We start from the raw sequence: 26,510 nt of genomic DNA, 5'->3' as shown, positions 1-26,510 counted from the left end.
GGGTGTGGATGTGACCAGAAGAAGTAAGAACAGGGAAGTATGGTTGCTCCCTCAGGAAGCCGAGCACTCATAAAAGACAAAGCTATTGAAGATTGAACATTTTAAAGTGTACCTGAGGTGGTGGAAGGTAAAAGTGTTTAACAGATCAGCTGACACTCACACTATCTGAGTTTGAATCCTATTCTGCCATTTACAGTCTTCTTATCCATAAAATGGAGATACAGCACTTTATGCAGCAGTTGGCCAATACACCATGTTAAGTGAGTGTTGGAAAAATCAACCAACCAAACACACATACCCATGTGTGTACACACACACAGCATTTCATGAGTGAGGTGTGCATATGGGATGTGACATGTAAATGAAGTTTATCAAGAGCAGTAAGCTAGTCTCCTCAGAAGAAGACTGCGGAGGGGGCAGAGATGGGCAGAAAGGGCTCATCAGTCCACTCTGGGGAAACTTACCATGCTGCCCTTTGGATGCTCTGATGAGTATATAGTGGGATAATGGAATCTGAGTCATTTACGTTCACCTACCGTGCCTATTATCCAGCGATGGCCATTTATGAAATCAGCTATTTGGACATGGAGTGTCGCCCCCCCTGCCCCGCCAGGTAACAGAGCTCCAATTAAGACCTTTAACCTCATATGTACCCTTTTCTAACATACTGAGCTCAGACAATGTAAAGAAAATGAACATTTCCTGTGGTACTGTGTGTTCAGAATCAGAACCCCATTGTCAGCTGAGGGATAAATAACCAATTTAACCCCGAGATATCAATGAATGTAGATAATCACTGAAAATCTAAGAAATTGTCAACTGGGAACTTCATTTGCACAGACAAATGTCCTTATGAACGTTTTCCCTTCTTTTCAGGATTCTAATCATACACCATTGAGGGGCAGGATGCTGGTCTTAATGGAATATTGGCCAGCTTAAGTTTTGTTGACTTCAAGTTGTTGGTTATAATTACTAACTTTTTATTTTCTAATGTTTTAATGCTGACATGCTTCGGAGAAAAATTGTAGCACAGCAGTGATTGCACAGTAAGGAAATCAGCAGAAGAGAAAAATTAAATGCTGGGCATTAGTTTGAAGTCAGCAGTGATGGGAATGAGTGTGTGGGAGAGTTAAATTTTTAAATGATTTAGCAAATGATATTAAGAAAGCGTCACAGCAACATTTTGTTTTTTCTCATATAACATGGTAATTGGTCATATTTTTGTACTCAAATATAAAAAACAAAAACAAAAACCTCTTTACAGAAATTTTTGCCTGTCCTAAGCAAGTCATTGCAAAGTTTTCCCTACCTTTTGTATAAAATAATTCTTAGAGATAGATTTCATTTTGAAATCTCAAGTTGCTTGAAAACTTTTTTCGAGAAAGTATCAAAGAAGTATCTTTATACCAGAATGTAGTGGAATTCTGGCAGAGTTTTCAGAGGTGGACAGATCCATTTATTTCTCTGTCCTTCTCCTGAGAAGTGCCAAAAATGTTTATTATCCTATAAAAAAGGGGGCCAGATTATTCTTCTCCTGGGTAGATTCTAACCTGCTTCTTATGTCTTGAAATCCTATCCTGAAGCCTTCACCGCCTGAGTAAAAATGAAGAGTTTTTTTACCTTTCAATCACTTTGTTTTTTACTTTCCTAAGGAAACAAATAGCTTAGAAGTAATATAAAGTATACATTTATTTTTTACTGGGCTCTTGCCTTAAAGTTGTTTTTCTTCTATGGGCTTAGTTTCTGCTGGATTGATTCATTTTTTTTATCCTCCATCTATCCATTCATTTGTTCATTTATTCCTGACCCTTACAAACCTCAGGACCTAGTAGAACACAATGCAATTTCCTGTTGACAATTACATAGTTATTTTCTTAAATAGTTCTAATATGAGAACTCAAATTATGCATATACTATCTGAAAGTGCTGTGTGTAAAAAGCACAGGGAATGGTGGTCTTTGGTTTAATATTATTCAGAGTGTGGCAAGTTTCTAAAATTAAGTACCTGTCGGTCAACCGCCCCTCCTCCTCAATTCTACAAATTAGTTTGTTTACACACCTGAAGGAAGTCTGAAGTGAGAGGCAATCTGTGGCTGATGTACAGTGTTCATTCCATTTTCTCCATCATTTTTCATGTGTCAGCTTAATGTCATTTCCTCAGGGAAGGCTTCCCAGTAACCCCGGATCAGATGAGTTACCCCATTACTCTTAGCAGCATATACTTCTCTTTCCCGCACTCATTATGATTCCTGTTAAATGTTTATTGGGGTGATTGTTTACTTAGTGCCTGTCTTTTCCATCTGACCATATGGTTGCTAGGTGTGGGAAGACCATGTGTTGTTTACTGCCCTGTCCCCAGAGCTTGTTATGGTGTCTGGCAGATAGTGGGAGCTAATTTGTTGAATGAATTAATAAAAAAAATAATCACTAATCCCTGGCCGAGTGGCTCAGTTGGTAGGAGCATCATCCTGTACACCAAAAGTTTGTGAGTTTGATTCCTGGTCAGGGCACATACCTAGGTTGCAGGTTCGATCCCTAGTTGGAGTGTGTAGTGCACACGGGTGTTTCTCTCTCTCTCTCTGCCCCTCTAAAAATCAATAAACATATCCTTGAGTGAGGATTTAAAAAAAACTGTAACCATTGAAAATATATTAAATTTAATTTAATCACTAATCAAAAAAAAGTACATGTATTGAATTAACCTTTTTAATTTGGGTGTAATATTGCATATGTACTGGTTATTATTTTCTAGAAATCACAGAGTTCTGAAATGTAAGGAGAGTAGAAAAAAAGTGTTCATTTTTTTAAATAAGAAACAATTGAAGATCAAGAGAAGCCTTAAACTAGAGAAACTATAGAACTAGTTGAAATATTAAAGCCCCTCCCTTAAAAAATAAAGGTTTTAAATCTAACTTGCTATTAAAACTTTTGGATGAATATATGCAGGGTAGTTAGGCTTAAAAAGTCCCACACTACTAGCAACTTGATCGATCATAATAACTGTTTCCCTTAGGGGCTGCTTTGTTTTCTCATTGTAAAATGTAATTAGCAGATGTAGAAAAAGATTTATTAATCTTGTTGGGTATAATTATCGTTGTTTATGTGTAAGTTTTTCCATGTTAACAGATTATTTGCCTTTAATTTTAAACAAACAGGTTAGAAGTCAAATGTCATTAACAATTTGATGAAAATCATTGCACTTAAAAAAAAAAAAAGGATATTATTTTATTTTCCAAAAGAAATTCTAATTAGTTGACCTAGTTTTAGAGTTGAAATTTCCAGTAGCCAAATCAAAATGTCTTCATGAATATGTTTTGCCAAAAGTATTTGAAGGCATCAAGTTATAAAAAAACAATGGAACATAGGAGACCAGAAATCTGCACAGCTATTCATAAATATATTTAGTGTCTAATGGTCAATGATAAATGAGATGCAGGACAGAAGTGTCTGCTTGCCCCTCACATCCACCTTCTCTGTTTTGCCTTCTGTTTGCTGTCCTGGGAGGCAACTGTCAGTACAACAATAGGTCCTCTCGCTCCTTGGTTTCCAGTCAGTTTGGTCATGGTGAGAGCCAGCATGAGGTCAGGGAGGGAGGAAAGGTAAGGATATACATTTTTTGGATCCTTCCCTGTGGGGTTGCCAGGGGTTGGTTCTGCTCCTTCAGGCTGGTCACTTCTCTCAAGATGACTCTGTTTATGACTCCTTCTCCCATCTCCTCTGCCCCACTCTGACTTTTACTGGATTATAGTTTTCTACTGCCATGCCCTATATACTGCCCATGACTTGAAAAGAGTCCCTTTATGAACCCCCCTTGAGTTACCCTAATTTGAGTGTACTATTTCCCTGACTCATCCAATACCCTTGAAAAGTGGTGAGAAATGTACCCTTTTACAATTCAGTAGAATGTCTAAATGGATTATCTGGAACCAAGAAATAACTTTATAAACATATTTGTATGTGTTTAGGCCTGCATATGTACAAACATTCACTCTTTATGTTTTGAAGTGTGCCTTCTATGACTTGATCCTCTTCATATTTGCTGCTGAAACTTCAGATTCACCATCAGTAGCAAGCCATCTTTAATTTATTTATCTAGTAATGAGAATGAATTAACATTGTCTCTCTTCTCTCTGGTTGTTTGTTATCGGTGCTGATCATTTTTGAGGAGGAAGTTTCTGGTGAGGGGTACAGGCTGCATCTTGGCTCATAATGGAATTAAACTTGTGATCCTAACCCTAACTTTATGCTATACTCAGCTATGTTAATAGACCACAGGCCTTTTCAGTGTGAGTGTGGAGTTACCTTACTCTGGATAAGCTAATATTGGGAAGAAGAATAAACAATACAAGGAAATCTTCCTGTCTCTTTCTCCATGACTTCCACAATTTCTTATTTCAATAGGCCACCTCTCCTTTTTCTTTGCAATGCTCCACCATGCATCAAAACACAAAAATCTGTGTTCTTCCCTGAATCAACTGTGAAGCAGACAGAGAACTTCACATTTGACACTAACTTTCACAAACAGGAAGTCACTGTGCAGGCAGGATTGCTTTGAGCAGGTCTTGGTTTGCAAGACTGGCCATTAGGTGGCCCGAATCCTCATTTTTATCTAATTTCTGATTATATATTCATGTTTTCCCACAAGGAACTAGAGAACAGTGAGGTCAGGAAAGACAATTAGTGGCTGTATTCATTCCACTCATTGGCTCTACATTTCCTTTCTCTTTTTTCTCTCCTTATTTCATTTTCATAAAGTTGAGAGGAGCATAAAAGTGTGGGGCAATGTGAGAAGGGGAGGGCCAGTGATAGACATTGACTTCTCGCCCTGATTCATTATTATTATTATTATTATTATTGGCAGCTTACAACTTTATTTGAAAATCAGCAGTTCTCATCCACATTAACTGTTTGTAGATTTTTGAAAGTGATGATAGCTATTAGGTAGCCAACAGTAAAGAGTATGCTTGGTGAATTTTCATCCTCACCATGTGTTTTGGACAACTGTATGTGGGTACAGTATGGGGTGTTCCTCATTCTTTTGGTCCTGGCATCTCTGCTAAGCCTGGTGTCATTGGGCACATCAGGGTTTTCATCTCCTTTATGCTCAAGGGGGAGGTTTCTTGAAACCCACTGCATGAATGTGCTTGTGAGGTTGATGGTGTGCTCTCTGGTCACTGCCTTGTTAATGGCAGAATGGTCCTTCTTCTCACCATCCTTCCTTGTGAGAGCCATTCTTCTGGGCCCAGGTTGGAAAGGAAGAGCATGAAGTATTGGGAGAGAGGAAAGCGATGTTGCCGTTACAACTTCCCAGTCACCCGGAGGCAAGTGGCCCGAATCCTCATTTTTATCTAATTTCTGATTATATATTCATGTTTCGCCACAAGCGACCAGAGAGCAGTTAAGTCAGAAAAGACAAAGTTAGTGGCTGTAATCATTATGCTCTCTGGACCTGATTCAGCAGCAACAACAAATCCATCCGAAGGCCAGGTGGCAGGAAGCTAGTGTAGTGACGGCTGCTGTCACTAAGGCCAGGATCACTGAAGGTGTGCTCAGGCAAGCACTACCCCCTGTGGGGAGAGTGTAGCTTCAAGCCGATCTTTCACTGGAGAAAACCAATGATGCTATTGAACCGCACTAAGTTCCCACCTGCCAACCTCCACCAGTAAGTTTGACAATCAATGGACAAGGTGGTTTGCAAGGATGAAAAAAGAACAAAAACCCTTTGGCAGGAATTGATGGTGAACATGTGTGTGACTCAAGTCTGCAAATTTGTCTTCAGATGTGTGCAAGTTTTTTATAGGAAGACTTAAGTTTGCTCTGATTCTGAGGGGCTTCCTCTGATCTGTGCTTTAGGAGGCTCATTGCTCACCGGTGGTGACTTGGCTTCCTAAAGAGCTTTGACAAACCAGAAAATGGGGGAAATGGGTGCAAGATTTATGCCATTTTAAGCAAACACAAGAGTTTCAAGCTTGCCACAGTGTTTTGATGTGCAAACAGTGGGAAGCCTTAAAAAGGCAACTGGAGTGGAATTGTAACCTTCTTGGACACTCTCTGAAAGTCCCTCAGCCCCTTCACATCTCATCCTCCCTGTTATGGGCAGTCACACTCCTGACAGCAACATGGAGTGACACAGTCTGCATGAGCGACATGTAAGAACTTTCAGTCCTGTCTAGCATATCCATCTTACACATAAAGATAAGTAAGAAGGAGCAGATGATGAAAGAATCTATAACTTTAGTCCTTTTTAGAAATGTAATTTTTGTTCTCCTTAAAGACAGATTAAAGTTCATGAGCTGTCGAAGTGTTTGCCAAGATAGTTATGAAGTTTTCATGGCCATTTTCAGCATTTCAAAGCACTCTGTGGCAATTGTATGCTTCTCTCTGATGTGTGTGCATGGATGTGACTGAAATGGCACTTAGCTGATTTGGACTAAAATTCTATCACCTCAGCTTGGTAACAGTGGATAATCTCATGCTGATCAGAAACTTCAACAAATGAATAGCTTTTTGAGTAATACAAAAATGGGAAATGAGTGACTTTTTAATTAAATGATTTTATAGAAAAATCTTTTAAAATTGCAATGCATGGAGGGAAATAAGAAAAGGGATCCTTAATTGATGGATGGACCAATTTTTTCAATGAATATTTATTGAACCCCTACTATGTGCTAGAAGCCCATGTTATGTTTGTAAACAGCACAAAGAAAATCCTTGTAGAATCTACATTTTGGTAGGGGAAACATAATACAGGTTGAGCTCAGTGTAATGACAGAAAGAAGTAGGGTGATGAGTTATTAAAAGGGGTGGGAAGGCCATGTTAGATGGAGTGCTCAGGGAAGACCTGTTTGAGGAGTAGACATCTGAGCTGAGACTGAAGGATGAGAAAAGTCTGGAAGGATTTGGGGGAAAGGCAAGCAGCAAAAGGCATGAGGTGTAAAGAAGAAAAGGGGTTTGGCTGAATCAGGGAACAGAAAGCAGAAAGGAAGCCAGTATGGCTGGATCACATGAGTGATGGGAAAGGTGTCCAGATGCCAAATCACAAGGATCCTATGGCACGAGGTTTAAACTTTATTTTAAGAGCAAATTTCTCTATTTTAAAAAGCAATAGAGAAATGATTGAAGTGCTTTGAGCAAGATTTTGAAATGAACTGATTTTTCTCTTTTTTAAGATCAATTTGTTTGCTTCTGTGGAATTAATGGATTTGAGAGGGGCAGAAGTGGAAACAGGAATAATGGTCAGGTGGTTTCAAAACTCAGGTATGGCAACGATTTGTGGAGTTTTGCTCTAGGGCATGGCTTGAGATGGCTAATTGAGCTCTAGACATTATGTCCAGATTCTTGTCAGTAGGAAAGAGGGAGGAGCATGAGAAAGGCATGCCCTCTCTCTTTAAGGACACTTTTCAGAAGTTACACTCACCACTGTGTTAATGATTGTAGCAGCAAAGGAGGTAAACGTAGTCTCCTTCTGAGTGGCCAAGGCCTAGGTAAAAATCTAGGTTCTGTCTACAAGAATTAGAGAACAGTAGAGGACAATAATCTCTGCTTACCTCTATTGAAATATATATTCTTGGCAAATATATATATTCCCTGGCTGGTTTGGCTCAGTGGATTGAGCGTCGTCCTGCGAGCTAAGTGTCGCTGGTTCGATCTTCCAGTCAGGGCACATCAGAGAAGGAAAACTCTGATTCCAAAAAACCTCCGCTGCCTTGCGGCATACCTCTTCAGGGGAAAGGCTAAGGGAGTAAACCCCGACAGAAAATCCGGAGCCGGAGTCCCTAAGGCGGTTTGACGTTGTAGTCAACACCGGCAACTCCTGCGGCGCACCTGAAGCCAAGCTGTATTGACTCTGTCTTTCCCTTGGACCCTTCAGCTGCGAAGAGAGGGGGGGTCTGCTGCATGGGCAACAGCAGACCCTCCATATCACCCTGCCCAGGCTCTGTAGCTTCAGCTTCACTGGAGAGGACACTCCAGCGTCATCGCAAGATGTCGATTCAACACGGGAGGAGACAGATACCGTGTCACTCCCGAGTCGGACTGCACAACCATTCTCGGCGGTGCAGATAGACTCTTAAGAAGCTACACCATCGCCTCTCGAGACGGACGGCTGCCGATATGATACGATACGATATATATATATATATATATATATATATGTAAATCTATATATATCCATATATATTGCATATATATATGGGTATATATTAGTATATACATATTTTGGCAAATATATATATTTTTCTTACATATATAAATATATATTTTTATTTTTATCAAAATATTCACGTGGTTGTAAATGAGTATCCTTCTTTTGAAATAGAACTTCTGCTTCCTTGAGCTCTAAGACAAACTTTTGGACTCTCTTAGAGTTTGTAAGTCCAAGATTCACAAAATAAGTAGGTAAATGTGGATCAAGTAATTAGTTATTAACAGCTGAGAAAACAGCAAATAACTCCCCAAACATATGGCTGTTTGTTAAGAACTAGACTGGAAAGAATTCAGTGTGGACTTGAAGTCAAAACGGTGCTTCTTACTTCCACACCACATTTCAACCTCAGGACCTGCTTCTGCCTACACAAAAGACTTGAAGTCCGCTTATTCAACCAGTGACCTGGGCTTCAGGACTCTCTCACACATCTGATTGTCAGTGGAATATGGGAAGAGGAGTGGGATTCCTCCCTGAGAAGGGAGATTCTACCTGGTCTTACCTTGAAGAGAAAAGAAGCCTGGGATGTGTGTGGTCAGGTCAGAGAATAAAGGGAGAGCCTGTTTGGCACTATTTCTCAGTAAATTCAGAGCTTTGATTTCCCATTTGAGAAGAGTAAATAAGAAATGGAAATATGGGTAGAATATATGCATTATGGAACTCCCCAAGGGGGCTGAGGAACCTCCTCTTCTGGGGCTGAAGTGAAAATATAATGGGAAAATTTTCTCATAACCAAAGCAATTAATCAGCAAAGTGGGAGCTAAAGCAAATTTGTAAGTTGGGTATGGTGGTGAGTGTCTTTAGTTGTGCAATTAATTGTCTCAAATATGCTTTATTTGGGTAATGGAAATATAGCTTTATTTTAAACACACATCATATTATGAAACTTCAGCACAAGGAAAATAAGAAATGAAAAAAAAACAGCGAAATGTCAGATGTTTTCAAATGATGCAATCTGATGCCTTAACGTACTGAAAGAGAGGAGAAAGGAAAAAAGTCATGCAAGGACAATGGTAGGGAAGGCTGGATGGGACAGTGGGTGAAGAAGGGCTAAGAGGTAGGACAGGGTTGAGGGTAGGGAACCATGGTTATAGGTGCTTCTTCTACAGAGACCTGGAAGAGAGGGTATATTATTAGGCTCTGGCACACTCAAGGGGTAATTCAAGGGAGGTTAACAAAAGGAATATCTATAAGGTGTGGGCACAGTGAAAGGAACCAACCCAGGATGAGGAAATACTCAGGTACTAATAACAGTGGCAGGACCTGAAGAGACAAGGGGAGGGAGTGGTCAGTAGAACCTGGCAGGAGCTTTAGCTGTGGATGAGGGTTTAAGTAGAGAAACACCCAGTTGGTAGTGGGGAGAGTGGGTGGGGGGTATGGGAACATCAGTGCTCTGGCTTCTGTCTTCTCCTTCCCTCCCATCTCCTACTGCCTCCCACTGGTCAACTCAACTGAAAGCCCGAGGCAACAGACCTAGGTGCTCCTGTCATAGAGCAGCCTCCTAGGACATACAGCATGGCAGAGAAGGATCAAGAGGGATGAAGGGAGAATAGCCTGCACAGTATTTGGGGGAATGCAAGGTAGGAGGTTGTGGGAAAGAAGTTGTACCAAAATTTCTGCCATCACTTAATTAATTGCCTCCAATCAATTACTGAGCACTTCCTCTGTCAGGTTCTGGGGATATCAAATCAATTGACAGAGACACTCTTCCAGAGAGACTCATAAGCCAGATTACTATCATAGTTCTAATGTCAGATGATAGAGGCTATGGGAGCAAGGAGTGACTGAGAGAGTTAGTGAAACCTTCCCAGGAAGGTGGATATTGCATTTGAGCAGAAGATCACCAGGTGGAGGAGAGAAGAGTCAACACAAAAACCAGCATGTGCGTGGGTGCAGATGCTGTCAGGCAGGCTATGGCAGGGAAGACATGAGGCTGGAATGAGGAAGAGGCAGACTGCATTTTGGTTATTATCCTTTGAATGGGCAAGCGGGAGTTAACAGAGGTTTATTTAGGATGCTACCTTTTCCTAAGGCTGGGTGGGGGGAGGGGGGCTGATTCAGAATGCTTTCCCTAACACCTTTTCCTTTCTCTCTCAACTTTTATTCCCCACCCACCGCCTTTCTAGTGTTGTTGTTAGATGAAACCTCCAGGGTGAAGGAATTAATTAGGATGAATTTAGTGTAAGGAAAAGAAAAAGAAACATTCCAAGTTTTAAAATATTCCCACTTTGATTGCCAGTAGGGGTTTAATTTGAGAATGTTGAAAATATTGGGAATGCTGGCACAGAAATTAGAAAACTTAATGAGCCAATGTGTAGTGGTTGACTACATTAAAATAAAAATGAAATATGACTTCATGAGAACTTGAAAAGTTGTCTTGAAATACTATCAACATACTCTGATGTCTATTATTGTAGATGACAATAGAGTAAAAGTTGAACAAATGAAAACACAGACACATACTCTCCCATTGCTTTATTACAAGTTGATAGGCAAAGAGAAAACTCTTCAAGAGTTTGAGGAGAAAGTCCTTTATCCAGTTATTCAAACGACCATGTTCTATCTGCACTTTTATTTTATATATGCTTTACACCTGTTTAATTAATCCTAAACATGATGCTGGCTGCTAATTAAACAGTTCTGAAAGTGACTGACTGAAGGTAGCAATTTGAGATAATTAGTTTTGGGCTCAAACACTCAATTTTCACACTTTGCACTCACTTTTAGAAAGGAATGGCTCATTATTATAGGCAGGGTGGATGTTGTGTAAGGAATTTTACTGCTGGACTATGAGTAGCTTCTCAGCTACTGGACTCTGAATAATCCTCAGTGGGAGGATTATTACATATCCAGAAAGGGCAAAGAAATTTGCCATATCATTTGCTATAGAATGCTTCCCTACAGTCCCACCCCATACACACACCATACATTCATCTTGTACAGAATTCCTTCCAAAGTGAAGGTCAAACTGCTGAACATCTTTCATTGGAACATAGAAATGCACATGCTCTTGATCTTTGGAAAAGTTATACCTAGTAAGGGGTAGCTCTCACTGAGTCATCTATCATCTATTTCCCAAGTCCTCTAGAAGCAAGCAATAAAAGTTAAAAAATAAAAGGCTCAGATTTGGTGTGTAGTTAGAAATGTGGAGGCGTGTTCTTGCTGAGTAGTCAAATATTACAAAAGCACAAACCCCAATCCAGGGAACAATCTGCCAAGAGGTGGCCAGTGTATCTGGCAGAGAAAGCAAAGGGGCAGGTTAGGCTGGTTTTTATGAGCCCACAATGCTAACAAGCAAGTAAACATGGTCCCACCAGGAGAGTAGGACCAGGAAGAATTGGGAGTGAAATAGGCTACAGATAGGTACAGAAAGCCGAATGAATCCTGCAGCACCCTGGAGAGCTCCAAGCATACTCTTGTACTTCTTTCTGGGTAACTGAGGCTTTTAAACTAAACTTAATCTTGGAAAGTTCAGTGTCACTTCACTGTCACCATATGGACTTGGACTCTCTATATCTAAGAAATCCAGATGTTGAGGGCTTTTCAAAAATGTGAAGAGGAGAGTCAAAACCTTTATATGAATTGGGAATCATTTGGCCAGGGATGGTGAGTGACAGTTGGATCCCAGAGTGTGCAGGATCTGATGGAGAGCAAAGTTAATTGTTTTATGTATGAGTCAAACTTGCGTCTTCAACTAAGCATCCCGAGTTAGGGCATCTTGTAGTCATTTTGGCCTCTGAACTTTTTCACACCACAGCATAGTAGCAAAAGAGGGATGAGATACACAGTTGTGCAGCTCACACTCCAAATTGCTCTTCTCCTTTCACTCTTTATACCTTCCTTGGGTAATCACGTGTTTTACTACCACCTCCATTATGTTCCCACCCTTCTTCACCTTCAGTCGCAAATATGCTCTTAAATTCCAGCTCCCCCAATATTATTGCCCGCTATTTAGTTACTTTCGTTCATCTCACAAGAATTTCAGAAGAAGCACATTTAAAGTTAAACCTATCATTTTTTTTTGTCTGACAAATCCTTTCAAAAAATCTATCTTGGTAAATAGCAAACAACATGTACCTAATTACCAAAGTCATAGAACTGAGAGTCATTCCACACTTCTCATAATATACACCATTCCTTGTTCTACAACTCTCCTTTTTCCCTTTATCATCTAGCTTCTGTCTAGCTTTGCAGTTTTATTTTCTGATATTCCTTCCTTGATATCCTACCATGCCCTTTCTTGACTCTTTGCCTTTGGACTTGCAGTTCTCACAGCTGCAGTGTTCTTTCCTGCCTTGTGTCTAGACTTCATGTACTTCCAAGGTACTTCTTTAGCAACCATGTGTTCTTCTGTTAGACTAAGAGTTCCTCACTTGGACATAGAGTGAATGTCACATTTTAAAAGTTTTTTTAAGGGACTGATTTGTGGCATGTAGTCAATTTGTTACTCAGTTCAATATATTCAGGAGAAAGGACATAGAATTCCTAGTTCGAAACCCTCTAGCAATCCAGTCCCTTAATTTCAGAAAATAGTCTCTTTTCCCAGAGGAATTATTGTATGGATTCCTGTTTTGTGGTGTTTAGGGGGGGACTGGAAAAATGTTTTTATTAGAAGATGCATGGTTGGCTAGTCCCAAATATTTCTGTAATAACTCAATCATTATATTAATAATCAATGACTAAACTTGCAAAGCTATTTATTTAAAATCTTTTACTAAAAATGTAATCTGAAAGCTGAAATGCTATCAAGTATTTAAAAAAATCTCATTAAAGTCTCTGTTTGTCATTGTGTGGCCTTTATGTCCTAAAGCCAAAGACAATTTCAGAGGTGACCTTTTCTGATGTATGTACTATACCTTCATTTCTGTCTCATTTCTGCACCAGAAGTTATCATGTACAGAATAAAAAAGCAACAACAATAACAACAAAATGCACAAATATTTTGCTTTGCTTTCAGAACAGTAGAATCTGAAGCAAAACTAAATTCTGTTTAGAAATGTGCTTTGAAAGAAAGTGAGCCTATAGACCATTATAAAATACTTTCTAATTAAATTGTTGGTCATAAAACCTTATTTCAGCTTCAAGTTGCTGAATCTAGGTTTCTGACATAGTGTGGCTGTTCAGTCTCTTGTGATAATCCATCATTCCACATGATTCCTCATGGGTTGAAATGACCTTTCATTTATCTTGCAGATACCTCAAATCAGCTATGCATCCACAGCCCCAGAGCTAAGTGACAACACCAGGTATGACTTCTTCTCCAGGGTGGTCCCACCTGACTCCTACCAAGCGCAAGCCATGGTGGACATTGTGACAGCACTGGGGTGGAATTATGTGTCGACGTTGGCTTCGGAGGGCAACTATGGAGAGAGTGGTGTGGAGGCATTCAGTCAGATATCAAGGGAGATTGGTAAGCATATATTTATCAGATGATTGTATTTGGAGGTGACAGGTTGCAGAAGTCCTATCATCTCCAAGCAGTCTCTGATCTGTATGGAATAATTAGAGCTCTTATAGATGCATGACCTAGGCTGTCCACTCTAGGGGGAAGCTGGGTTTATTATAAATGATTTTGTTGTTCATGGTCTATCAAGGTGACACTTGGTGCTAATTTAGGAAATAGAGCTCCTGACTCAGGCAGACAGTTTTTAACTTGTCTGTTATGACGAGGGAGTTTGCCAGCACATTAGAGCCACTGTAAATTTGAATAAATGACATACTTTTTCATTGTTCTAGATGGAAATTTACATTAGCAAGTCATTAAATTAAAAAAAAAAAAGGCAGTGGAATTTACATCCAACTGTAGAAGGAATAAAACTGGTGATCATTTAAAAACAATACTAAAGTAGCTTCTAAGGCTATGCTTAAGTGATACTCATATTGTCATATTTGATTCCTTGCATTTTTATTCTTACCTTAAACATGGAAGCTTACAGTGGGAGGAAGGGCAGAATGTAATAAAAACTTGGTTAGAACAAGGTGCTGATGAACTCCATTCTGGGCTATTTTCAAGGTGTTTATCAAAATCTCTGTAGGCATTTCACCAGGTACATGTTTATTAATGAGATTGTAAATCCATTCTATTATGTAGGTAAAAAAACAGAACAAAACAAAAAACAACTTGGAGGACAAATCTTATTGCTGATAGGTCAACAGCATAACTGTGGTTGAATGGAGACATATTACTGTTACTTAAATACTATTATTACTCTTATTAAGAATTACTGAATAAAATTTACATATTTTTTCCATAAGTGTAATATTTTGTGGGCAAATTAAAGTGTCTGTTGGCTTTTTGAGTAATTTTGAACTTGAAGGAAGAAATTATGTTAATAATTTATTGTCTTTCTTGGAGACATCAACAGGAAAAAATTATGGTAGTGATTTGGACTTATCCATAATTACCAAGGGCAAAGACTTATTGGAATAAGATCTTCTCTTGCAAGATTTGCAGATACCTAGGATCTGTTTTGCATATAATAGGGCATGAAAATTTATTTTACACAATATTTGGTGTGTTTAAAATTGTCCCATGCTGTGCTCTTGCATAAGACCTAGGAAAGGAGGAAGCACCTGGTGTTGTGGGACAGATTGGGTTAATCGGTTTAATCAGACAGCTATTCACACCTGTTGTAAGTGTCCATGATGCCATAATCTTTGCTCTTTGGAATTTAAAATTATATTACTATTGCTATAAAAACGATGCAATGCACTTTAAGTGCTGACAAAGTATATTACCTTCTTGGACAAGAATCCCAAGTTTATCCTTAGAGGAAATGCTCACTAAAATGAAAATAATAGCTTCTGGAATTAGGGTTAATGCATTATTTAAGCAGCTGATGTCAGTTCTCACCAGCATGATAATTCATCAAGAGAAGGAAACAGAGTGTGTATTGAAATTGTAAGTTTTCTATAGTGATCCTATATATTCTTCAACTACAGGACACATTTTGTGTGCATGAAACAGATGACTATGAGAAATTAAATACAGGACATAATTTTCCAATTGTTGGAGAATCTGATGGAATGCATTGCTTTAAAAGTTAAGTGAAATTGCAGTTTTATTCTTTTGACTAAAATAAGAAATACTAGTTTCACTTTTTGGGAAGCATTGCTATGCTTTGCTAATGCTGTCACATAAAAGAATTCAGATGGTGCCATTCATTATTCCTGTTTCTATCTTAGTCATTATTATGGGAGAAAATAATTTTAATGCCTTGTGTATGCTCCTGATTAGAGCAATATGTTTCTTCTATTTGATCCTTTCAGTATTTTGTGACTTGATTGGCTGTCCATTCTATTTCCATTCTCACTTATCTGGGGAGTAGGGGAGGGCTGGATTGTCAATTACTATGCAGAATACTGAAAAGGCCAAATTAGTACCACACTAGAGTATGCCATGGAATATATTAAATATTAAAATCATTCCTCATTTTAATGACAAAGATTTTATCTAGAACAAAAATAGCTGAAAATTAAACCTGTTACATGACAATGATATTAATGGGAATAGCGAATAGTAGCAACTTAACCCATTCTGAAGTGAACTGATGAGTCTAATGAAAATTCATTAGTTTTGTAACATTTGCTCATCTTGCTACAATATCAATGACATCTTTGTCACCATGTTAGTAGTGTGTTTTAAAAAATATTAGTATCTTGACTTAGAAGTCAAGTAATAGATTTATTTTCTGGACTGTCTGCCTATTAATAAAATTATACATTTTCCCATCTCTAATAATAGATCGAAGCATCCTATGTTTTAGCTCTGATTAATTCAGACAGATTATAATGGAGTGATAGTGAAATGAAAATATGTTTAGTGATAAATTACTTGTTTGAGTTGATTAGAATATTTTTCATTTTAACAAAATCTGAGATTTGGGGAAGTATTTTTCATGAATCTTGGAGAACAAAGTTTATGAGTAAGTGATGGTCATGAACAGAGACATCAGTGATGGCCCTTCTCTAGTCAAGATCCTTCTGAGGGACACAGGGACAGGAGTGATTCATAAAATAAAGGCAAACAACTTCTTGGTATCCAAGCTGTTACAGTCTCATCCCCATGCCTCCCTTACTGTAGAATTTTTACTGGAAAGGCTAAAAATATATTGAGATCAGCAAATAACAGAATTTGACTGAAGCATAGTTTCTGTAGTGAGGTAAGGGAGACAAAATAAGAAAGCTCAACATGGGCCCATAGTTAAGTATTTCACCCCACAGAGTGGTCATTTTAACTTTTACGTGTCAGACAATAGAGGAAAATGCTGCGGAGTGAGGGATCTGTTAGGACGTGTCTTTTAGATTATACAGATGAGAAGCAGAAGGTAAGAAGACCAGTTGAGAGGTCGTTGAAATATCAATTTCAGCCTGATACAGGACAGGTAGGAGAAATGGAGAGATGTTGGACAAAATGTACAAACTTTCAGTTATGCAGGATGAATGAGTTCTGGAGATCTAATGTACAGAATTGTAACTATAGTTGATAAGACTGTGTCATATACTTGAAACTTACTTAGAGAGTTGATCTTAAGTGTTTTCACCACACACATAAAATATAGTAAGTTTGTGAGGTGATAGAATTTGTTAACTAGCTTGATTGTGTTAATCATTTCATAATGTGTATGTATGTCACAATGTCATCTATACCTTAAATTTATACAATACTTACTTGTCAATTATACCTCAACAAAGCTGGAAAAAAATAAAATGAGTATAAATGGAAAAAAAAAGGCATGGAAACAATGTCCTGGACTTAACAATGGAAAGCTGAGTCAGGCAGAGTGTTTTCTCTTGATGGGTTTATGGCCATGGGATGGTCCTCAGTCTCCTCTGTAGAATACTTCCAAGATGGGAGATGGTAGGGGTTCCTGAGGAAAAATTCTAGGACACTGAGCAGATTTTCATAAGAGAACAGGAACTTTTATGAGCGGGGTTAGCTGAATATGTGTGTGGTACAGTGACAGAGAATCAAGCAGTGTCCTTGAGAGGCAGTGTATTAGTTTTCTGGTGCTGCCATAACAAAATACCACAACCAACATAAATGTATTGTCTCACAGTTCTGGAGGCTACAAACTGGAAATCAAAGTGTCAGCAGGGCCACGCTGCTTCTGAAATGTGTAGGGTAGAATTATTCCTTGCCTCTTATAGCTTCTGGTGTTTGCTAGTAGTCCTTGGTATTCATTGGCTGGTAAATGCATCACTCTAATATCTGCTTTTCTTATCACATTTCTATTTTCTCCCTTATGTATTCTTTTCTTGTAAGGATGCCAGTCATGTTGATTAAAGGCCCATTTGACTCTAGCATGACCTCATATTAACTAATTACATCTGTGGTAGACCTATTTTTGTATAAGGTCACATGCCGAGGTACTGGGGTTAAGATATCAGCATATCTTGTTGAGAGATACACTTTAATACCAATTAGCAGGTAATAGTGAAGAAAGATGTACTTGGGAGATAATTTCCAGTGACAGGGATGGGAGGTAGACCAGAAGGTTAATAGGTTAGCAATAAAGATAAGAGGGGTGTTAAGTAGACAGAATTCGGTTAATGGAGAAACCCATAATATAACCAGTTTTGAAGTTCCTTTTGAGTGTTACAGAGTTCTAGTCTCCCTGTTCTGACTACTTGGATAGAAGGGGTTATCAAATGGATAATTCAGGGCTTCAAACTGGATTAGGTGGTGGGATCCTAGTATCTGATTTTCCCAGGATCCTGGGTAGTCAAGAGCTTCCCATTAGGATCGCAGTGGACATGTCCTATACAGTGTTCAGATCCCCTGCTTGTGTAATTAAAAGATTCTGTGCTTTTTGATGACACCTGGAAATTTATAGACATCCAGAGAGTCATTTCTGGCCTAATATATCTTTATTTATCCCTTTGGTGTCTTTTGGCTTGAGGGAAGGAAATAGGTTCATTGCTGCGGGTTCTTAAGACTTAGCTATCACTCATCTTACACACCCTCTGTTGTTAGAATCATAGTTCAATATTTCTGTTTTGTTTTAATTATCTGGTATGATGTTTTCATTGATATTATAATAAAGAGGTTGATAATATAGGCTCATGCTTTTCCATCATAAGCTCTGGGGCTCGTAGCTTGTGACTCAAGAAATGACTTCCTGGAATCTTTAGACAGGTCCTTTTACTTCTTTGTCTTCCTTTATTATGTTATTTTAAAAAAGAAGACTGGATAATAAATGTTAGTGCTACCACTATTATTATAAGGGGCAAGGAAGCTAAAGTTTTATCTTTGAAGATAAAAGAAATTTGTGAAAGCATAATATTTTTTTCACTGTGGATTTGCAGTGTCGCAACACACCTCCTTTAATCAGCCCTACATTTACGAGTGGTTTATTGATGACAGGCTTGGAAGTCATCATCACATACATTATAGGGGGCAGAATAGACCTGATTCTGTCAAATCTGTTACCCTATGTGGCTTCCCCCCCTAATTTACAAGTGCCGGGAGCTTCTGACTATTGTCTGACTTTTGTTCAGAATCTTAAAATCTCAGAGTGGGAAGGGACCAGAGGTCATTGCATTGGCACAATCTGTTTGAAATGTTAGTGCAACAGACCAGTTTAATTGATTGATTTATTTTTGTATATGAAATGACTGACACTTGCCTAAACATTTAATAGTGATTTATTTTTGGCAAGGGTCAAACTATAATGTAAGGAAAATTCATTCCTGTTTATACAATTGAAAAGTGCCCACTGATCATATTTTTAAACTATCTCAGTATTGTTTTAAAAAGAAAGCATTTTTTTTCTCTTGGGGTATAAACAAGAACCTGGTTTCTGCTATCTGAAATGGATTCATTTCAAGATTAAAACAAAGTATTTTCAACGGCAGAGAAAAGAATACATTAAGAGCAGCTTTTTTCTTCAGATCTTCAGCGCTTTGGAAAAATGATTTCCAGCAGGCAAAAAATCAATTTGACAGAAGTATTAATGTTGTAAAATACTACAAATGAAAGGAAACATTTTAGCTCAATTGAAAATTTTATTTTATATTTCTACAGCTGAGTTCCAATTGATAACACTGCATTTCAAGTTGCAAATTATATTTAATTAATATTAACACCAGGTAATTGGCATGAATAACTTCAAAGGAGGGCTGAGGAAATTGCAAACTGGAACTGTGAGTACAAGGACCCTGCAGAAGCTTTATAGGGATCCAGAGAAAGTGTTTATGTTTTTAACAGTTACTGCAGAACCTGATCAAACAGAACGGCATTTCAAAGCTGTTCTTCACCCTCACCTTTCTTAATAATTAGGACTTAGGAACAGCTAAGTAGCAATAGCTGCTGTTAATGTAAAACAGCAAACAACATTCAATAAATGCTTTCAAAGGTACAATTCTAAGGCTGTCATTAAGTGTTTAACAATGACAATTCCACGCAGTGGAATGTGTCTTGGAGTCAAAAACTTCTTTAAATCCCTCTTCTTCAAGTATGAGACTTTAAGGATTAATTTCCTTGTCTGCTAAATGGGAGGCTTCTGCTCAGTGATCATCAAATGATACAATACTTGTGAATGTTCTTTGTAAACTCCAATGTACTATTTGATTATCAGGTATTACTAGTGAAAAGGATGGGGGAAATATGAAAATATTTTCCCAGTGAGTCGCAAAGCTGTGCATTATTATGAGGGTCATAGACGTACTACCAGGTATGTGGGATAAGTAGCCAGAGGTCTTTGCTTGACTTGTTATATTTAGTCATATTCTGCCTGAAAGATCAGAGAGGAGAATTATGAGTGGCTCCTGACCACCTAACCACTCTGTTCTCCTTATTAAGTTCTTCACAACCACTGTGGTAGGTATTCTACCCTATGTCTTATTCTTGTCATCCCTGGTTGCCAAAACAACTTATTGTGTCACCTGAGAGCTGTATTTGGGTCTGTTCATTCAGTTGCCACTTAAAACAGTTGAGATCAGGACAAGCGTCGGGTATCTTGCCTTATCCTTAGTGATGTGCTCCCATAAGTCTCTGAGATGTGGCACTACTGGACACTCTGATTATAATGCCCATTTCTCTGTAGATGTCTTCCACCATAATTTGTTTTTCTCAGTGGAAGGACCTCCCTACCCCCAATATGCAGTAGAGTATCTGGCACATAACAGGTACTTCATGAACTTCCTTTGAATGGCCATTGTTACCAAGTTCCTGGTTGTGTTGGTATCATGAGCCTATAGGTCAGGCTCTGGGAATTGAAAGTCAGAGATGTTTTCAACAATGGCTTATGTATTTTCTTTGCTAATATGTAACCTTCATGGGAACCTCCAGAACCTTGCATGTTGTTAAAACACTTAGAATTGAAATTTAAAAAGAAATTACTGGAAAACACCAAAGCCTGTAATCTGTAGGTCCATCCCTCCCTTAATCCCTCAGGCCAAATATTGCTGTGGAATGGTTAAGAGCTTCTTAACAGCTGTGTTTGAGTTCTACATATGTCATATCCTGGCTATGAGAATTTTGGTAATTACTTAATCTTGTTGTGTGCTAATTTTCTTGTCTATAGAATGGGGCTAACAACTGTATAAGAATGAAATGAAATCGTCACATCAGTGTATGGCTCATGGTAAATGCTTGACAACTGCTGACTCATAGTACTGTGTTAGGAGCCCATCCTCACCAGTGGCGGCTCAGAAGTAGTCTTATTGCCCGAGCCTGTATCCAGTTTGCTCACTGAGAAAATAAGAAGGCAGAGCGAGGCCTACATAAGTGCTTAATTAAAGTCAGCCAATACTCATTCCTGAAACTTGCTTTGTACCTCTCAGTAGTGACCAATCCGATTGCTATATATTTTTTTTTTTTTTAGCATGACTAAAATGCTACATAGAATAGTGTTGGCACCTAGTTGAATGCATGAATTAATAAATGCTAGTCAGTAGTGGCTCACTAAGTGTTTGCTCTGATTCAGCCAGCATTTATTGTGCACCGCCCATGGGTCACATCCCACCTATGTTAGGCCTTCAGGATGCAGAGGATGATTGTGGCCTCTGCCTTCTAGCAGGCACCTGTGTATCAGAGGATGCAGAGATGAAAGCAAACAATTATACATGGATGTGATCATTGCCTTAATGAAGGCATCATTTAGAGGCATTGCCCAAGAACACTGTGCCTAAGACAGGACATCCTTCAGTTCATGTAACAACAAGGCCTGGCACAAAGCAATGGAGGATGGCAGTTGTGTATCTCAAGCTCAAATGGAGTATACCATGTGATATGAATGAAATCAATTTTGGTAACTTCAGGAGAAACATTGATATTTGAGAAAAAGAGGCAGCACCAAAAATTGAATACAGAATCTGATGCCAGCTTTGTAGTGTTTTGTGTATTTGTGAAATGTTTAACATGTATGATATATATTGTTTGTGATGATTCGTTTTTCTTGATCTACTAATGGCTATTCAGATATGTCCACTTATAGACAGTGTATGACTCCTTACAGTGTTAACTCTTGCTCTTCCTGATCACTCTCACCCAGCATTACACATGCCCTTGGAAGCAGTTTCAATTTTGTTCAGTTTCTGAGTCAGAGTCAGGGCCAGGAGTTTGTCCCCAACCTCAGCCTACAAGTTTCTGGGCTCTGGAATGATTTTACCATGATGGACCCTGTACTGGTAGTCCCAGGGTAATCTCTGAGCCCTTTATAGGTTACTACAAACTTGCAATGCTGTCCTACCCTAGATCTCACACTCTGGATCGCAGGCCTAAGCTCTGCCTCAGACTATGGCCTCCAAGGCTTGGGACGTGATACTGACTCTCCCCAGTCAACTCTTCTCCCTGACTGGTGGAGGTCTCTGTTCCTCTGCCTATATGTCACACAGCTGTTGAGGTCTGACTATGCATGAGGCCACTGAGCAGAGCCCTGCCTATCTGTTGAGCCCCTAATATGTGCTGGAGTCTGGCCCTGTCTTTGTGGTCTTTAGAGTTCTCACTTCATTTAGTGTTATTTCTCTAGAATAAGAGCATTTAGTCTCAGGTGATGCTTTGAGTTTCTCAGAGATTCCCATGCAAATGCTTAGAAAGGGCTAGGATCTGTCAACAGTGTGGTCCCTGTTTTGAGTTATTTTTTCCTGTTACCTAACTCTCATTGCCAAATGTATTAGTTTCCGAGGACTGCTGTAATGGAGTAAAACAAACTGGGTGGCTTAAGCAACATAAATCTATTCTGGATGCTAGAAGTTCAAGATCAAGATGTTTGCAGGGTTGTTTCCTTCTGAGGGCTGTAAAGAGGAATCTACTCCTGGCCTCTCCCCTGGCTCTGGGGTTTGCTGGTTTGCTGGTTTGCTGGCAATTGTTGATATTCCTTGGCATATAGAAGCATCATCCCAGTCTCTGCCTTCATCTTTACATGGCGTTGTCCCTGTTGTATGTGTGTGAGTGTGTGTGTGTGTGTGGGGGGGTGTCTATATGTCTATATCCAAATTTCTCCTTTTTATTAGGGTCCACCCTAATCCTATATCTCATATAAGATAAGTATGACCTCATCTTTTTTTTTTTTTTTTTTTTTTTAACAACTGATAGTCAATTTATTAAAAAGGTTGATTTAAGCATCTGCAATGGTGACTTCAACCTCGACGCCCGGCTCAATACTGATGGAAGTAATCTGCTTAACAATCTCAGAAGGGCTGTGCAAGTCAATGAGCCGCTTGTGGATCCTCATCTGAAATCGATCCCAAGTCTTAGAACCCTCCCCACAGGGAGTTTTTCTTGTAGTGATTTTCAGAGTCTTGGTAGGCATCCGAACTGGTCCTTTCACTTTGAGGTTCTTTTCCTTTGCGCCTCTGATCAAGTCAGCACACACCTTCTCCAGAGACTTGACATTCCGGCTGGTTAGAGTAATTCTAATTCAGTGAATCGCCACCTCTGGTTCCACGGGTGTCTTTCCGGTATCTTTAAAAGCCATTGCTGCGGCACGGCTTCCTGACCGACTTGTTCCTCAGCGAGAGCGAACAGCGGTGAGTCAGGAGCAGAAGGGAGCTGAACTACACGAGCAGCACCTCCAACCGCGACTTCCTCAAAAAGATGACCTCATCTTAATCACATCTGTAATGACCCTTAATTAATTCGTCGTCGGCAGCCGTCCGTCTCGAGAGACGATGGTGTAGCTTCTTAAGAGTCTATCTGCACTGCCGAGAATGGCTGTGCAGTTCGACTCGGGAGTGACATGGTATCTGTCTCCTCTCGTGTTGAATCGACATCTTGCAATGATGCTGGAGTGTCCTCTCCAGTGAAGCTGAAGCTACAGAGCCTGGGCAGGGTGATATGGAGGGTCTGCTGTTGCCCATGCAGCAGACCCCCCCTCTCTTCGCAGCTGAAGGGTCCAAGGGAAAGACGGAGTCAATACAGCTTGGCTTCAGGTGCGCCGCAGGAGTTGCCGGTGTTGACTACAACGTCAAACCGCCTTAGGGACTCCGGCTCCGGATTTTCTGTCGGGGTTTACTCCCTTAGCCTTTCCCCTGAAGAGGTATGCCGCAAGGCAGCGGAGGTTTTTTGGAGTCAGAGTTTTCCTTCTCTGACCCTTAATTAATTATATCTGTAATAAAAATAAGATAGCATTCCGAATTACTGGGAATTAGGACTTTAACATACGAATATTTGGAGGACATAATTTAGCTTATAACACCAACTATAACTGCTGGATTGAGCTCTGATTTATGGAGTTCTGTCTGAATAAACCCCACATTTGTTTTGGTCCTTGAAATAGATTTGAGGTCTTGGATACCCAGTTTGTCCTGTGGGATCAGCTCTGTCCCCACGCTAGCCAGCCCTGTTTCCCCTTGTCCTCTCCAGGTGCTCTGTGCTTGCCTTACAACTGAACACCTGAGTCATGACAAGAGTGCACTTCTCATCCTGTGCCTAGCCCCAAAGAAAGTGCATTCTTTTATTTCCCTTTCCAAAGTCATTTCCTTGCTAAAGCCATTCTGTTTGGAAACTCCAGAACTAGATGGGACCTTTGTGGTGCAATCTGTACTTTTCTGTATTGGGAGAACATAATATAAAACACCCTTCCTTCTGCAGAAACAAAGCAACATCAGAATCTATTTACTATGTCATTTTTGTACGTCCAAAAAGAGTTGGCCTGAAAATTAGTGTGTTTTCCTGGTTTATTACTTCACAACTCATCAACTAAACAATAATTATAGTTTCCTTGAAAAATAATTGGCTCAGAAAGAGTACAATCAGAAGTCTATAAGATGAAAAGCTTATTGAAAGAGGTGCCAATTATTTCAAGGGTTATGTGGCTCAGCAAAACTGCTGTACAGTCTTTGTTCTCCAACATCTGCATGTTTGACAGATACTGGGCTTCTTTCTTGGCTTATTTTAATGTTACCTGACTAGAGCCATTTTGTGATTCATTGGGGGCCCTACAAGAGGAAGCAGGGGAAGGGAGAGAAAGTGAAACTCAAGTCAGCACATTTTGTTTCTTGTTAACAGCTCCGGGAAGAGGTTTTCTCAGGAAAGAAATTTAAGTAATGATTTAAACATATCTTCTGGTAGTTGTAGCAGTGAAAAAAAATAATGCCTCTTGTAGCAGTTCAGACACACTTCAAAGGCAGTACTCAGGGCCATGTGACTCTGGGGCCACATTCGCATCAAGTATCATGGCTGACATGCACATAAGAGGCTGTTAAGGGAAAGAGGGATGCATAGAGTACATTGCTAGCCTTTTGTGTTTGAGGTCATGGAGGGCAACCACTGTGTTCCCCTTCAAAATGATACTTAATGTTATTGCCAGAAGAAATAACTCCTAAGTTAGATGGAGCTATTGAATATTTGTGGGAGCTGATGTGACATTTCCTTCAACAAATATTTGAGCACCTACTGTGTGTTGAGCCCCATTCTAGGAAGTTAGGGGTAAGGAGCTGGATGACTCAGACCTGATTCCCATCCTTGTATAATTTCCAGTTAAGCTTCTCTTCTTTAACTTTTCTTGTGTTCTTTTAGTCTGCTATCTCAAGGCTAAGGGAATTCAACCTAAACCCACAGTGTGAGATACCTTGGACCAGGAGCCCATGAAAAATGGCAAGAGAGGGCCTGGATCTGTCCCATCAACTTGACCCCTTGGGTGTTTTGAAGATATCAGAGTTCTATTGAGGTGCTCATGGCATGCTGAGGGAAGGGCACATATTTGAAGGGAAAGGCATGTATGTGAATATGTGTGGCACACACAGAGGGATGGATATGGACTGAGGAAGCTCACCAGGTGCAGCTGTTTGGGGAGGCCAAGTGCAGGTGGGGTGAAGAACTCCATTTAGCCATGCAGAGCATGGCTCAGACATGGTAGTAGGTGATAACCTGAACTTACTGCCACATGGCAAGAGATTCACTGATGCCACCTTTTATCCTGGAATTCCCACCAGTCCCCCATTTTGGTCTGGTTAACATTTCCTTGTCCTTCTTGTTCTTAGATTACAGTATTCCCTCACTTATCGCGGGTATTATGTTCCAGACCCCCCCGCGAAGTAGGAATCTTACATTTATTATACACTTTTAAACCTACGTAACTTTAACAACATACGTGTACAGTACCACAAAATCCCGTGATATAGCGAAAAATCCATGATAAATAATAAAATATAACATTTTTAAAAATCCCGTGGTACAGTGAGGTCGCGATAAGTGAACAGCAATATAGTGAGAGACTACTGTATTTCCAGGAAGCCTTTTCTGATCTCCACCCTCTTCTCCTCCCAGAGAAACCTCAGTTAATTTTCTCCTTTGTGTGTTCTGTCACATAAAAACGAATCCAGACTTACATAAGAGAGACTGCTCAGAAGAAAGACTATTGCAATAGAGAGAACACTGCAAACTCAGAAATCCACAAGCATCACAAAATTAAAGAAAAAATGCTTTTCTTTTATGTGTTCAAGAGGGGTGAACAAAAGCTTAATAGATGCTTTTAAAGGAAAGTTTGGGTAGGCAAAGGGGAAAGGACCGGTACGGTCTGACAGGAAAGTGTCTTGCTGTGGTCAGCAGATTCCCGAGGGATGCTAATAAGGGACAAATCCATTTTTCAGTGCTTGCTCAGATTTGGGGGCAGACAGAGTTCAGGGGCATGTAGGAAGGAGAGAAGCCTAACTAAAGTTTGTCAAGACAGAGTAGAAGATGAGAAGATATCTGTCACTTTGCAGATATTGTACCACGTTGTATTTTAATTTTCTCTTTCTCCGGGATTGGGAAGTATGCCTTGTTTATCTTTGTGACTTCTAGAAAATTACTTTTGGTTATTCAGATGACCGAAAATATATTTCTCACATGTATTTGATCTTTGTCCACAGCTCCTGGCTT

At 39.5% G+C, this 26,510-nt stretch overlaps 1 protein-coding gene and 1 pseudogene across 1 annotated transcript in view; one reads left to right on the top strand and one right to left on the bottom strand.

Moving 5' to 3' along the window:
* GRM8 (glutamate metabotropic receptor 8) overlaps positions 1-26,510 on the top strand; it is an 837,366-nt gene that overhangs the window by 155,648 nt on the left and 655,208 nt on the right. Inside the window, exon 2 of the mRNA XM_090287460.1 lies at positions 13,397-13,613. Within this exon, the coding sequence (XP_090143586.1) occupies positions 13,397-13,613 (217 nt within the window). The remainder of the gene's footprint in view (positions 1-13,396; positions 13,614-26,510) is intronic.
* On the bottom strand, positions 22,734-23,245 carry LOC150002070 (small ribosomal subunit protein uS10 pseudogene; annotated as a pseudogene).

Source organism: Furipterus horrens, unplaced genomic scaffold (genome assembly GCF_987537825.1).
Source record: "Furipterus horrens unplaced genomic scaffold, mFurHor1.1.pri manual_scaffold_9, whole genome shotgun sequence".
NCBI lineage: Eukaryota > Metazoa > Chordata > Mammalia > Chiroptera > Furipteridae > Furipterus > Furipterus horrens.
Note: the sequence above shows the minus strand (reverse complement) of the source record. Positions and strands in the feature narration are given on the sequence as shown.